A 12,473-nucleotide genomic window follows, 5' to 3' on the forward strand; every position below is an offset into this window, starting at 1 on the left:
GGCTCAGGGAAAATTCCTTTAGTTCAGTGCTCTGCCCTCCAGGTCTACTGGGATATCAGAGTTACCTCTATGGCTCAGTAGGGCCTTTGCTCTTACAGCTTTCTGCAGAGGCCTCACCACTGAGGCAAGGAGGAGGCAGACTGACCCAGCTAAACCAAAAAAGTACACCTATCCTTTGAAAACCAGGAGAAATAATCAGCCCTGCCCGCTGGGCCTAGGGTTGAGTGGCAGGCAGCACCTTTAGAGTCATCCTTCCCTTTTTTGAAAGATGATGCATATTCACAAAAGAATAGTCCTCTTCTGACAGCCTTCCTTCATTACTTCTAGTGTCTGTCTCCTCAGTTCAAATAGCAGTATTTTTGCTCATACATTGTGCAGTCTCACTATCAAGTGATAGTCTAGCCACACCCTTGGTGTTCTTGTCCAAAATGCTTTATTTTTTGCAATATGGACAGGCAGAGAACTTTCCAAGTCTTGAAGTGCTGCTTCCTTTTTGCTTAACAATTCCTTCTTCAATTCATCTCTCCTCTCTCAAATTTTACTCTTAATTCAGGAGGATGCAGGCTATATACCATTTACATTTTGGTTAGAAATCTCTGCTGAATAATCTAATCTTGTGGCTCACAAGTCCTATCTTCTGCAAAACACTAGAACACAATTCAGCCAAGTTCTTTGCCACTTTATAACAATTATTGTCTTAATCAGTTTGGGCTGCTATAACAAAATACCATAGACTGAGTGGCTTAAACAATAGGTATTTAATTCTCACACTTCTGGATTCTGGGAAGTCCAAGCGTAAGGTGCCAGTAGATTCGGTTCCTGGTGAAAGCCAACTTTCTGGTTTGTAGACAGCCACCTTGCTTATATCCTCACATGGCAAAAAGAAAGATCATCTCTCTTGTGTCTCTCCTTATAAGGGGCTAATCCTGTTCATATGAGCTCCATCCTCATGACTTCGTTATTTCTGAAAGCCCCGCCTCCAGATACCACCATTGGACCTCAGCATATGAATTTTGGTGGGATACAAACATTCAGTTCATAGCGATCCCCTTTCCTCCAGTTTCTCATAATCTCCTCTTCATTTCTATTTGATGTCCCACCAGAATTATCCTTAACATACATATTTCTAGAATACACCTTAGAACTCCTCTAGCCTCTAACTCAGCTCTAAAGCCACTTCACATTTTTAGGTATTTGTTACAGCCCTACCCAGCTTGAGTTGCCATGACGAAATACCATAGATTATGTGGCTTAAACAACAGAATTTTTTTTTCTCACACTTCTAGAAGCTTAGAAGTACAAGATCAGGGTGCTACCACGGTCATTTCTCAAGTGAGAGCTCTGTTCCTCCTTGTTTGTAGGCAGCAGTTATCTGGTTGTGTGGTCTTGTAGCCTTTGCTCTATGCTTGGTAGAGAGAGATTGGGATTGCTGGTGCCTCTTCTTACCAGGACACTAATCTATTAGATCTGAGCCCCACCGAATGGCCTCATTCAACTTTAATTACTTTCTTTGGAGGTCCTATCTCCAAATACAGCCACACAGAGAGTTAGGACTTCAACATATGAATTTATGGGGGGCACAGACATTCAATCCAGAATATCCCTCTTGTCCGTTTTTTATATAACCTTTGCTTAGGGATCCATTGTCTTCCTGGAACCTTTTTATACTTTTTCCTTACCTAGATTTCTTAAAAAACCAGACCATTTATTGCCTTTCACCCTCTCCCAAAACAGTAGGCTGCCTCGGCAGAAAAAGTCACAGTAATGTTTCTGATGGTAGTACTGTGACACTGTGATTCTAGGTGGCTTTGCTAAATTCTGATTGTTTTCATTGCTTCAGACTGCAATGAACATTCTGATCGCCTGGTCAGTATTATCTAGGCTTTTTCTTTCTTTCTTTCTTTTTTTTTAAGAGTTGGGTTTCAGATTTCTGTTTCATGCTTAGGATTATTGTGGCTTTTGGTGAAGAATATTTTAAACTGGGTGAAAAGGCAAAAAAAATGTGGAATCAAGAAGTGAAAGCACAATTGTTTATAGTTCAGTAAGCACTTGTGGTTAACAAATGTGTCTGTTCATCATTGCCAGATGACTTAAAATTTTATGGGAGAACATAAATTTTAAACAAAAAGTAATTTTGCTGTTTACAGGGTAAAGATGTGAATTTCTTCAGAATATAGTTTTTAGGCAACCTGGACCTCCTGCTTTGGAGCTTTCTGAGTTTTATTGTGAATTTATCTATGAAAAGAATCTGATGGCAGCTTATAAAATTTACTCAGAAACTAGCTTTTATTTAACAAACAATAATAATGCAATTTTGCAACTAATAAGAGTCTCACACATTGAATACTCACAGGACCACAATATTGCTAGATATCTGGGAATCCTTGGTAAAATTAGGCATAGTTATAACCTCTCAAAAGAAAAGATAGTATGATTATGTACGAACAACACAATTAAGATTTCTTTTCTTTTTTTTTTTTAATTTTTATTTATTTATGATAGTCACAGAGAGAGAGAGAGAGAGAGAGAGGCAGAGACACAGGCAGAGAGGGAGAAGTAGGCTCCGTGCACCAAGAGCCGACGTGGGATTCGATCCCAGGTCTCCAGGATCGCACTCTGGGCCAAAGTCAGGTGCTAAACCGCTGCGCCTCCCAGAGATCCCCACAATTAAGATTTCATTGCATGTTAATGAAGAAAACAGTGGTTTTCAGATACAAATAGTGAATAGATAAAACATCACTTGGATTTGATTTTGGAATATATTTTTATTTTTCTTCTTAGAGCAGCACTTGAATCACAGTTAATTTACATTCTTTAGATGCATATCACATCCAGTTGAGGTAAGGGGCAATCATCTTGGTTAACAATGAAACTAAGACTAATAAAATAGTTCCCAATGTTCTTTACATCAATTTGTAGTAGAGTTGACTTATCCATACGTATTTATTAGTCCTGACTTAGATACTGCATTGAGTTCACGGTTTAGTAGACAAAACTATTCATTTTATGTGTGAAAATAATGGTAAGTGAGACGTGCAATGATAACATAAAGAAGAGTAATAAACTCATCTGGATGGGAAAAGAAAGTTGGGTTCAGGGAGTTCACCAGGGAGATGGTGATGAAACTCTTTCTTAAAAGTAAGGAAATTATTATAGAAATAATAGAAATAATTAAAAATACTTGAGTAGAGCTGGGGAATTTGAGGTTAGATTGGCAAGAGATAAAGTAACAAAGATATTTCTATACAATGGAAAGTAGTTTGGATTTTATCAAGTGGATAACCAAACGGTTCAAGCACAGGGGTGGCTATTATTAAACTTATACATAAAAAGAGCCCTGTAGTAGGCCTTACGTACTATAGATTAGAATGGCCAGGTACTAGACTGGAGAAGTCACTTAGGGCCAGGCTATTGTAATAACTAAGACACATCTCATCGCATCTTAATATATCCAAAACTGATGTCTACATTACCAGTATTCTCCCCATCAAGGCCACCTGTTTGCTTTTTTTTTTTTTTGGCCATAGTAGCCTCCCAACTGGGCTGCGTCTTCCTTTCTGTCCTCAGTCTGTTCTCAGTAAAGCAGATTATGTGCCTTCCTCTTTGGCTTCCCATCATAGTCGGAGGAAATAACCCAAGTCTACACAATGGTGTAAGACCTTGTCTTTTCTTTGCTTGACCGTTGTCATCTGATCTCCTCTTGCCTGCCACCAGGCCCAGTCAGACTGCATTTTTTTTTCTCAGCCAGAATAGGAGTGGACTCTTCCCTGGAGGGATGGAATGAACTTTTGGGGAAAGCTGAGATGTCTAGTGGGGATATTGAAGCCACCAAAATACCATCCTGTTTCTTTTGGCATTTGGAGAGCCTAGCTGAGCATAAGAAGCACTGTAGCCAGTCATTTGAACTTGAGGATAGAGATATTCAAATGTACTCCTAGGATTCTAGGCCTTTTTCATTTTACAAGGTTGGGATTTCCATTTTTAAGAACTGTTTTAGCTGCTATTCATATATATGTATATATATGGATAGAAATTACTAGATCCTGTGGTATGCTTTCTATATGAATTCTTTTATTCCTATTTCTTTAAACATTTAAAGTCTTTGGTTTTATACATAAGTATAAATTCATATATTTTGTGTATCTGTGTACACACGCACACACACACACACATGCCTGCACCGGAAGTTAATAGAATAGGACGAGTTAATGAAAGGTACTATTTAAAATTTCACAAGTTATTAACAAAAGCATACACGTAGGACCATTTTGGTACTAGAGGCACATATCATTTTGAGGAGTGGAGGGAAAAGTTATAAAATACCTTTAAAAAGACTAAAATGTGACTTGATTATACTACCATAATCCAGAGTGAGTACAACCAGGAGAGTTGTAACAATCACAGCTAATGGTAACCATGTCGGAGTATCTGTTAAGGGACAGCTCCTACCTGTACTGAAAGCAGGGGGACTTTAAAATCCCCTGATGTCCATCCCTGAGGCTTGCTGTGCTGTACCCCCAACCTTTGTGTGTGTGTATGTGTGTGTGTGTGTGTGTGTGTCTGTCTGTCTGTCTTCCTGTGTCTTTGTGTGTAAGTACATGATGGGTGAGGACTGAGGGAAAAAGGAATGGTGGGCACTTACTGGTGGTTTAGGCCCAAAGGAAAGAAAAAAATACCAGTTTCACAGAATAGTAGGCCATATTCTTTAAAGCAAGACACTGTATAGATTAGCCTAATGGGATACATCTGAAGGTAAAGAGAGACAGAGTAATAATGTAGAGTGAAATTCCAAATTACTATGTAGCTAATGTTTGGGTAATTAAATGGAGTAACTTGTAGTGCTTTATGAAAAGTGTTTCTCTTAGAAAAACTTACAGGTGTTTCTGTCCTCTGTAGGAAGATCATTTCATTATCTCTCCCCACATGCTAACTCATTTCACTTGGTACTTTCTTACATAGTTTTCATCAATTTCTTATATGTATTTCTTGTATAAATGTTCTTGAAAGTTATCATCATAATATATATTAATTTACCAACATAACCTCCTTAGGAGGATTTGAATTGAACTGCATGTAAATGGACCTTGGCTCCTTGTACATTCCAAGTAAATACCTGTATATTTCATTTTTTTTTAAATTTTTATTTATTTATGATAGTCACACACACAGAGAGAGAGAGAGAGGCAGAGACACAGGCAGAGGGAGAAGCAGGCTCCATGCACCGGGAGCCCGACGTGGGATTCGATCCGGGGTCTCCAGGATCGCGCCCTGGGCCAAAGGCAGGCGCTAAACCGCTGCGCCACCCAGGGATCCCTACCTGTATATTTCAAATAAGTCATTTAACCCAGTAGTCTCAGATACATTTTTTTTTTATCATTTATTTGATTCTTTTGTGGTCTCTCAGTCATTTAAGACCAGAATTTTTAAATAATTTTTTTTAGCTGATACGGGATCCCTGGGTGGCGCAGCGGTTTAGCACCTGCCTTTGGCCCAGGGCGCGATCCTGGAGTCCTGGGATCGAATCCCACGTTGGGCTCCCAGTGCATGGAGCCTGCTTCTCCCTCTGCCTGTGTCTCTGCCTCTCTCTCTCTCACTGTGTGCCTATCATAAATTTTAAAAAAAAGAAGAGAAAAGTTAGCTGATAAATCATTCATTCATTTGGCAAATGTTAGCCTTTAGGTTAAAAATTTTCCCTTTGAACTAAGAACTGTTTTGTCTGCTATTCATATATATGGATAGAAATTACTATCTCACATGGTATACTTTCCGTAGGAATCCTTTTATTCCTGTTTCTTAATCATTAGAAGTCTTTGGTGTTACATATTAATATTTATGCTCTCCCTTCAATCTTTGTGGCACTTACTGTTCAGTGTTTAGTTCTGTGACAAAGTTATCCTCCTCTTTTACAGTACATTGATCAGTGTTGACATTCTGACCACGTCCAGCCATAGCAGCAGCCTCTGCTTCTCAACTGGATGTGCTTTCTTTACGTTTTAAGCAAGTCTTACGTTTTAACATAGTAAAATAGGAAAAAAGCATCACTCACATTTTCCTAACCAGCATTTACCCAAGAGACAGTTTAGTCAGTGACTTGTAAGGACATTCAATTTCTAGGATTAGACCGGCCAGTAATTCTCTGTGATCTTAAGAAAATCATGTGAGCAAGTAACTTTTTTAGCTTTCTTATCTGCCTAAAAAGGGAGATTAATATCTTTCTTACCTATTTCATAGGGTTATTGTAGGTGAAGTATGATAATGGATTTGAAAATGCCTTGGGAAGTGAGTAGGAATGGCAGTGACCATGGTGACAGCAGCTGCCCTTACTTTGCATGTGTGATAAGCAGGCCCAGCACTGCTGGCTTTCTGTATTCTCTCTACTGATGTTTGCAGCGTTCTTGAGAAGGGCTAATGCTGTATCTATTTAAAAATGAGGACACTGTTGAAAAGAACATAAGTACAGATAAGGTATTTGAGGATTTCAAAAGGGAAGAAGTAGTTGCTTCTGGCTGGGATTCAGTAAACCCTTCCTGGCCAACATAAGGTTTCGGCTGCGTCTTACAGCATGTATGGAAAATGCTGCCTCGCTGTCACACAAGTGCCTTTTATGTCCCAACCACTTAATTAATTTTAATTTGTAAAACCAGTATTTCTTATACCCTGATTGAAAGCTTGCCTCAAATACAGTTTGTTTTAGGTTGTTCTTTACTTTTTTAGCCCTCACACAAAGTGGAAATTCCGCAGCTTTAATTTCTTTAGGGAAGGCAGGCCACTGGTTTCTCCCAAGGCTGTGTTGGAAAACATCCTGTATGAGAGGGTTGAGGGCACTTCTTGGAGAAGATTGTGCTGTTGTGGCCCTCTCAGAGCTGATGTGCGTTCCCAGGCATGCTGTGGTGCACCAGGACTCAGGCGCTGGTACCACAAGATGTGTTCATTCTGCGCTGCCACACGGGGGACGGTTACCAGATGGGGTGTTCACACTGCGGCACACCAGGGTTCTAACAGTAGGGCCATAAGGCGTGTGTTCTACACTGCAGGGCTTCGTGACTGCGGTGATGGTAATGCCATACAGTGTGCGTGTCCCGTGCCGCGGTATACTGGGCTGCGGGGTGGCACCAGCACGTCTGCTCCGTGCTGCAGAGCCTGCGCTGCGGTGGCAGTAATGCCATGAAGCGTGTTTGTCTTACAAGCTATTCACGCTATATATCCTCAGCAGATATCATAGTTGAGGAATATTGCCAGGAGATATCATAAAAATCTTCAGAGTGTAGTTAGGAGCAGTATGATTCTTCTTAGGTATATCGGTATTTCTGCCACGATAACTGTGTTTCTACAGTGTTTGCCTTTATAAAATCTGTTGAAGGTCTTTGGGGCCTGTCAGTTGGGCAGACCACTAAAAACCCATTTTACTTTTAGAGCTGTACAAGGTAATAGCTAGCACCCAAGGAGGGAGCTTGTGCTGCTTAGGCAGGTGAGCGAGCGTTGGCCACAGGCTGCCGGGGCCAACCCGAGCTCCCATGGACCACCTGGCTTCCTGGGCCTGCTTGTTCTGAAGAGCAGCTGCTCTCACTGGTGATGGGACGGCTGCTGTGCCTCCTGCATAGTTTTGGGGATGAGCCCTGACTGCAGGTGCACGTTTTAAGAATTCTGCAAATACGCGCATGAATGCTGCTCTGGCTAGCACAGCCCCTAAACCTAGGGCGTTTCTCTTTGCTGCTGAAGACCCTAGTTTTCCAACCATTGCTCGGGCTGCCCTGCATGGGAAAAATGGTCCATGAACCAGACTGATCTTTATGTTATCCTGACTTCTCCTGTTCACCACCTGAGGATGAACCACTTTATTAAAGTAACAGCTGTTGTGCGGAAGAGACTCTGTGTCTACCTCCTAGTTAGTAGTGCCATTCTGTGGTACTTGTTTTCATTCCTCCACCCGCCCCCCCCCCCCCGCCCGCAGTGACTAGTACCACCAGCCTGACATGCTTATTCATATCCTTCCCCCATTCTGTTTCCTTCCCTACCTTAAGAAATAGTAGCAAGATAGGTACATACCTTAGGAAACAGCAGTTCAACATGGTGCTCAGTGGTGTGGCCTTGCTTAATATGTGAACACATGCTGTTGGCACTTAGAGAAAGGAAGGAATGGAAAATTAGGGGTGAGTGGAAAATGAAGAGAAAGTGAAGGGGAGAAAGAAGTGGAAATGCAATTAAGTTATATAACTAAAACTTTGGTGCTATCTAAATATTAATTTTTGTTATTCACTATTAACCAGTTGGCTAAAGTGGTAGAGGAACTTGTATCAGTGTCCATTATGTTTTTAGCAGGGTACCATAGGAGACACTTAGTTTTTGTTATTTCATTTTTTTTAAATTAAGAAACAAAGTAATAGAAAAACCTAAGTATACTCATCTCCTGGAATTAATAACATTTTAATTTTTTGTCTTTTTTTGATTCACATATTTTTATAATAGAAACAATGTGACACATTAAGTGTGAAATCCTGAGTCATGTTCCTCTCTCTCTCCTTTGGGATGTGTTTCTGTGTATCCTGCTAGTCATATTTATATACTTGTGCTATGTATATATATCTGCAACAGTATTTTATTGTTTTCTGTGTTAAAAAATAACGTTATGGGTATCCTACTCTCCTATCTTGTTTATCCCCTCTTGTTTCTGAGTTCTCTCCATGCTGATACATATGGACCTGGCCCACGCCCACCGTTGCTAACTGCATAGTGTTCTGTTGTGTGCACACAGCATGGTTTACCCTTCTACAGATTTGTGCTGGGTCCAGTTTTCTGCTCTTATTAACAGTACTGAGGTATGCATCCTTATTTAGGTCTCCTGGTGCTTGGCACAGTTTCTGGGACACATCAAGGTTTTAGGTTACACACACTGTCAACCTCAGTTCTCTCATTTCATACTTAAAAATGTTCTTTGAGGCAGGTGACATGATCCCCATTTTATACATGAGAAAATTGAGGTGTTGAAATGCTATCTAATTTGACCAACTTAATTAATCAGAGAGCCAATTCAGATTAAATTGCACCTATTTAAATATCGAGCCCTAATATTCAGCATTCTTCAAGAATCCTTACCCTTAACCTTTATGATCATTAGAACAGTTGCAATCAGCAAGTCTCCTGTATCATTTCTAAAGTAGAGAATCAAAGCAGGTAATGAGGTGGAAGGAGCATATAAGAAAGAAGGATCAATAAGTGGTTATACTCCCTTTGTTGTGGTTATCAGAGGAGTTAAAGTTTTGGTATAAAAACATGCTCTGTGAAATGATGGGTCTGAGTTTGTATATGTAAGACTATTTCTTTATGATGAAAGACTGCTTTTTATGTTTAAAATGCGACACTCGTTATCTTAATTAAAAAGATGTTACAGTGAATGTGTTAGAGTCCATACTTTACCTTGCAAAAGTACACAGTCCATTTTCTCAAGGTGATAAAGCTATCATAATAGCTTTTTTTTTTTTTTCACAGATGGACCTTATGTTTAATTATACTTCATTTTGCTTTTTCTCCCCTTTACCTTATAGGTAGAAGATCTGGTGTGTTAATTGTAAAAATTCTGGAGCTGCATGAGGAATGCGCCATCCAAGTTGCCATGTGTGAGCATTTAGCAGGGCTGCAGGCCAACAGCTCTTCTCAAGGTGAGGCCCCCAGGACTATCCTAAAGGTTCTATTCACCAAGGAAACTGCTCACCACCTCAAGGGACATCCCCAAGACATCATCCTTATCTACCCTCCCTGGTGAGTACAAAGAACTGATTCCAGCAGCCACTAACTGTGAGTTTGTCTCAAAAAATATTCTTATGATGAACATTTTTGTCACTTTATTATGGAGAAATGCCAGGAGAAGGAAGCCAAGATTTGACATAGATTTATGTAACAGAAGCACCAAACTGTATTTGAATGCTTGTTTTTACTTTTGGCAGGAAGTTTTTTATAATTTGAGGGTAGAGGGATGAGGGTGAAACAACCATATCAAGATTCCTGTCTAGGGATTCCTGGGTGGCACAGTGGTTAAGCTTCTGCCTTCAGCTCAGGTCCCTCATCAGGCTCCCCACAGGGAGCTTCTCCTCCTGCCTCTGTCTCTGCCTCTCTCTCTGTGTCTCTTGCGAATAAATAGATAAAATCTTAAAAAAAAAAAAAATCCTGTCTAAGTGACATGTTATAAATCTGGCTGTTTTTGTTTTTTTCTTTCTTAGAAATAAAATTTTGGTAGAGGCATTATGTGACAAAATGATAATGCACATTAATTTAATATTTCTTTGCTAATTACATAGAGAAGGATGAAAAGCATAAAGTAAGACATAGGAAAGTTTCATCTTTAGGAGCACAAATGGTCATTAATGGATCAGAAATTATTTTTAAGGATGTATGTTTGCTTTCTTCTCCATAGGGTGTTATTTTTTTACTACAAAAAGAAGAATCTTACTATTTTTGAGGGAATGTTTGAGCTGCCTTATATTAAGCACTAATTGTTGATGTTGTTGGCAGATTTTTAGAAGTTTCATTCATCTGTCAAATTCTTAGTTTTGAAGTTGACTTACAGGTTTTAGAAGTTAAACATCCCTCCCAAAGAAGGAATCTTTTTTTGCTGTGTCCACAGTGAGTAATTCTCACTCTTTACTTAAATTCTTCCACTGATAGGCTACAGATATCATAGGGTAACCTGCATTTTATTTTATTTTTTTAAATATATCTTTTATTGACTAGTATAAGATATATACAGGATCATAAAATTTTAAGTATATATTTCTACAAATAATCACAAAGGGACTAGGTAATTTCCATACAATCAAAGGAATAGAATGCAGTGCATACCTGAGGCCACCCCAACCCCTTTTTCGTTTACTTCCTCTCCCTTCCACACCAGTGACTATGATCCTGATTTACGATACAATGTTTGAAAATTTCATATAAATAGAACCATACAGTAATCATACAATATGCTCTTTTGCCTGACTCTTCTCACTTAATTTTATACTTGTGAGATTCATCACTTTTGTTACATTTTAGCAGTTTGTTCATTTTTATTGCTATAAAGAATTCCATTGTATTAATTTATGCAATTAATCCATCGGTTAGTTAGGCATCTTCAGTTTGAGGATATTATGAATAATGTTGTAATGACCGACTGTCAGTCTGTGTAGCTCACTCAAGAATACAGTGCCAATGGAGCACCTGGGTGCTCAGTCAGTTAAGTGTCTGCCTTGGGCTCAGGTCCTGGGATCAAGCCCATGATCGGGCTCCCTGCTCAGGGGGAAGGAAGTCTGCGTGTCCCTCCGCCTCTCCCGCATGGCTTGTGCTTTGGCTCTTTCTCTCTCAAATAAGTAAAATCTTAAAAAAGAACAATACAATGCCATTAATTTGTTCTGAAATTTTTCATCATCCTAAAATCATGCCATTATTTTTCTACCATGTTAAAAATGTTTTTTTAATTTGTCTTGACTGTACTTCCTCTTCCCACAATGGCCATGTTGCCGCCCCATTCACTACTAAGCCTGTTTGTTCAGGCTTCCAGCCTAGCACTCCCAGACCTGTGGCGTTGGCAGTGACCCCCACACTGCTTCTCCCATGGTCACTTGTGTGGCCATCATGTCTCCCTGCAGGGCACTGCTCACACCTACTTTGTTTCCCTGCCTCCTCTGTGTTCCTCCTCATGCCTTTCTGGCTTCTCACTGCTAAAGTGCTGCTGGGCCAGTACAAAACGCTTCTCTATCCTGTCCACCTCACCCCCCTGGTGCTTTCACTTCATCTTGTAGCTTTAAATGTCAGCTGTACACTGATCACTTCACAAACTCTCCATCACCAGAGCACCATTTCTTACTGCCTGGGCCATGGCTCTGTGTGGGTGCTGAGAGCATGGCAGGATCAAGCTCCTGACCCTCCCTCCTTTTCTCCACTCTTCCCCATCTCAGGAAGTGGAAACCACCTTCTTGCAGTTCTCTACATGTCCTCAACAACCCTTTCTCATAATCTCCCTTCTGCCTGTGGGAACCTCCTGTTGGCTCCACTTCCAAATGCACACAGGTTCCAGCACTCTTGCCACCTCTCTGTCAGCAAATTTCCAGGTAATCATTATCTGTCTTCTGGATTGTTACAGTAGTTTCTTAAATCATCTCCTTGCTTTTTTCCTTGCTCTCTTGTCTCTTCCAAGATGACTGAAGAAGCAAAGCTATGAATTTAGAAGTTGTCATACCGCTTTTGGGCTCCATGTGCCCCAGTATCTGCTCACTTCATACACAAACCCCTCCTGAGCTCTGGGTTCTTATCTCCCACACCTTTCTCCTTCCCCAGATCCATCTTGGCCACCCTAGCTCCACTCTGATCCTCAGGTTCCAAGCCACTTTCCCCTTGGGGCCTGGGTTCTTGCCACTGCCTATGCTGCGGTATTGTATCCTACACCTCACCATGTCTGCATGGTTGCACTTTTCTTAGCCTTCTCTGCGTGTTTACTCAGA

General features: G+C 40.4%; 1 protein-coding gene across 5 annotated transcripts in view; it reads left to right on the plus strand.

The window, feature by feature from the left end:
* SPIDR (scaffold protein involved in DNA repair) overlaps positions 1 to 12,473 on the plus strand; it is a 418,420-nt gene that overhangs the window by 140,337 nt on the left and 265,610 nt on the right. For all 5 annotated transcript variants that reach the window (XR_011995736.1, XR_011995737.1, XM_072729264.1 and 2 more), the window contains one exon: positions 9,543 to 9,756. Coding sequence is in view for 3 of the 5 variants with exons in the window: in XM_072729264.1 (XP_072585365.1) it covers positions 9,543 to 9,756 (214 nt within the window). In the remaining 2 variants the exon portion in view is untranslated. The remainder of the gene's footprint in view (positions 1 to 9,542; positions 9,757 to 12,473) is intronic.

This window comes from Vulpes vulpes, chromosome 12 (genome assembly GCF_048418805.1).
Source record: "Vulpes vulpes isolate BD-2025 chromosome 12, VulVul3, whole genome shotgun sequence".
NCBI lineage: Eukaryota > Metazoa > Chordata > Mammalia > Carnivora > Canidae > Vulpes > Vulpes vulpes.